The sequence below is a fragment of the Cicer arietinum genome, chromosome 4 (assembly GCF_000331145.2).
Source record: "Cicer arietinum cultivar CDC Frontier isolate Library 1 chromosome 4, Cicar.CDCFrontier_v2.0, whole genome shotgun sequence".
Classification (NCBI taxonomy): Eukaryota; Viridiplantae; Streptophyta; class Magnoliopsida; order Fabales; family Fabaceae; genus Cicer; species Cicer arietinum.
The window spans coordinates 52,941,748-52,944,530 of NC_021163.2; the positions used below are offsets into that span (position 1 = coordinate 52,941,748).

Here is a 2,783-nt window from a genome sequence, read left to right on the forward strand (position 1 = left end):
ATAAATATTTCAATCAGTCAGAACTGATAATTTTTTTTTGTTTTCCCTTGTTGTTTCCATGATTGTGAACGTTTTCTATCAAAGATCTTTTAATAATGTGTACAACTTTCTTTGATTTCAACTCACAATTTTATTATCCAACCCAATCTCTATTGTCTATCTAAATACTAACAACCATGTCATAGACTTCTACTCTTTACCTATTATAACAAGTATTTGATCAGATTTTTTTTTTGGTTTCTAATGAGGTTTAGTCAAAAAAATAAAAAAAAAAAAAAAAAAAACCCCAACCTTTGCAACAAAACTTTTATCGAATTTTTTTTGATTTAATTGCAGTTTTTGTCTCTTATTTTAATTGAATCACGAAAATAGTTCTCCTATTTTATTGGTTATAGTTTTGGTTCTTCAAATAGAATTTTAATCCAAAACTTCATGAAATGTCATTTTGTGTAACCATGTGTCAAAAAAAAAATACGTGGAAGATTCCCGGTAGATTAATTATATTTTATTATATCATTTAATTACAAAAACATTAAAAAAAATGACATTCTTGTTTTAATTCATAATTTCATTCTATTCTATTTCACTCTTTATTTTTTATCTTATTTTTGTGGTTCTAAGACACATTTTTACCTTAGAATAGGAAATCCATTTTAGAATTTTATTAAAAAATGACATAATAAAATAGTAAATATATTTTTAAAAATAAAAAGTATTTTATAAATTATGAATAATAATAATAAAATGTAATTAATTCACATGTAATTTTTCACATTATATTTTTTTATATACATTATTAAAAAATGACACTTTATCATTTATTAAATTTTTTATTAAAATTTTATTTAAAAATAAAAATTAAAAATAAATAAAGTAAAAAAACTATTTTAGTAATTCAAGTAACAAAAAGCAACTGCTACTTGGATTTTAAACGGTTACATGTTAAATGATAATTGATAAGTAACACAAGTGATTCGTTTAGTAAACACAAATATAATGTAAAATGTTGCTATTAACAGCCCACAGTACTTGAAGTCGGTGTGAACAACAATAACAGACTTCTCCACTTGAAGAGCCAACGAACCTAACCAGCAACTCTATTTGACACTTGACCCAAAACCAAATCTCATCAAACATTATTTTTTCACCACCACCACCCCAAAATCGATGGGACTCCTCACCTTCTCCTTAACTGGCACCGGTTTCATCCTCATAGGATCACTCGAATCCCTCCGGTCTTCCCAAACCAACAAACTTAACAAAAACCCATGCCCCTTCTACATCACTCTCTCCATCTTCTCCTCTTTCATCATCTTCTCATCCCTCACATCACTCTTCAACGCCGTTACCTCTAACGACGCCGTTGGCTCATCTCTCCAACTTCAAACCATCCCAATCGCTTTACTTTTCCTTTTCCACTCTCTTCTCTCTCTCTTCTTCTCTCTTCCCTCACATCTTCTTAACCTAATTCTCACCTTCGCTTTCTCTCAAGAGTTTCTCTTATTCTACCTTCAAAGAAAAGACCCTTCCGGTGTTGAAAATCGTTACTACGATCTCTTATTAGTTCCCATCGCTGTTTGTGTTTTTTCAACCCTAATTGAATTATTAGGTTCTGAATCGCTTTCGTCGTCTTCTGTTGCGAAATTGGGCCGTGGTGTTGGGCTTATTTTACAGGGAACGTGGTTTATTCAAATGGGCCTGTCTTTATTTTATTCGAGTTTTGTGGCCCAAGGGTGTGATTTACATTTAGTTAGTAAAGGGAATTATAGTTTGAGATGTAAGGGACATTCTGAGTATCATAGAGGTAGAGCTATTGCTACGCTTCAGTTTAATTGTCACCTTGCTCTTATGGTTGTTTTGTTCGTGGGGTTTTATTCATTCACTTGTGCCAAAATTGGAAATTCAGTTAATGATACTTTGAGGTATAAGCCCATTGGAGGTGAGATGCAATCTTTTGATAATTCGGTCGGAAAGTTTAGTTTGGATTCTGATGATGATAATGATGAGATTAAGGATGCTAATGTGGAGAACCAGAAGTTAAGCAATGGAATCAATGGTAATCACTCTAATCATTGAAATGAAAAGTTGTTTGTGTTTTAGATTAAGGAGAAAGCAAAGGGATCATATTGTTTAGTTTGTATAACAAAGGGATTTTTCATTTGTTGTTATGGTTATGAGTGCCTATGTAATGTAATGTTGTGCACTTTTCAAATAAAATGTGATTTCTAGTATGTCTTACATTATGTTAGGGATCTAGTGATTTCCAGCGTTAGAGATGTTCCGTTGTGAATTAACCACAACATTGTACAATGTTTATTCAAATTATTTGCATTTTTATATAATGTATAATACTAGTTGAGACTTGAGAGATGAGTGAAGGTCAAAACCAGAAGGTAGTGTTTAAATCTATTTTGAAAAATGCTTTTTATTCTTCTAGGTTGAAAAAACAGGATTCTCAGATATAATTTTTATGAACGAGGTTGCATAATATGATTTTGATTGTTTTATAGTGGCTGTACAATATGATTTGTGATTCAATGTAGTTTTGATTGGAAGTTCTGTTATGGATTGATGATTTGTTTATATATGTAGTTCAATGGTTTTTAATTGCTGCCACATAATTAATTAAATATATGTCATTCCTTAGCGCAGAGACTGAAAATGTTGGTTTGGTTGTTTCCATCATTGAACTTATTAATTATTATATAGAAATAAAGGGTGTAATCTTTTTATTTGGAAAGACCTCTGGATGCCAAACTTACTAGTCAACACATAGAATGGCG

General features: G+C 30.7%; 1 protein-coding gene across 1 annotated transcript; it reads left to right on the forward strand.

Annotated features, from left to right (window-relative positions):
- The first annotated feature begins 1,029 nt into the window (after positions 1-1,029).
- On the forward strand, positions 1,030-2,370 carry LOC101488505 (uncharacterized). The gene has a single exon (XM_004513535.4). The coding sequence runs from the start codon at positions 1,168-1,170 to the stop codon at positions 2,074-2,076; it is 909 nt and encodes a 302-aa protein (XP_004513592.1). The 5' UTR covers positions 1,030-1,167; the 3' UTR covers positions 2,077-2,370.
- The last annotated feature ends 413 nt before the right edge of the window (positions 2,371-2,783 follow it).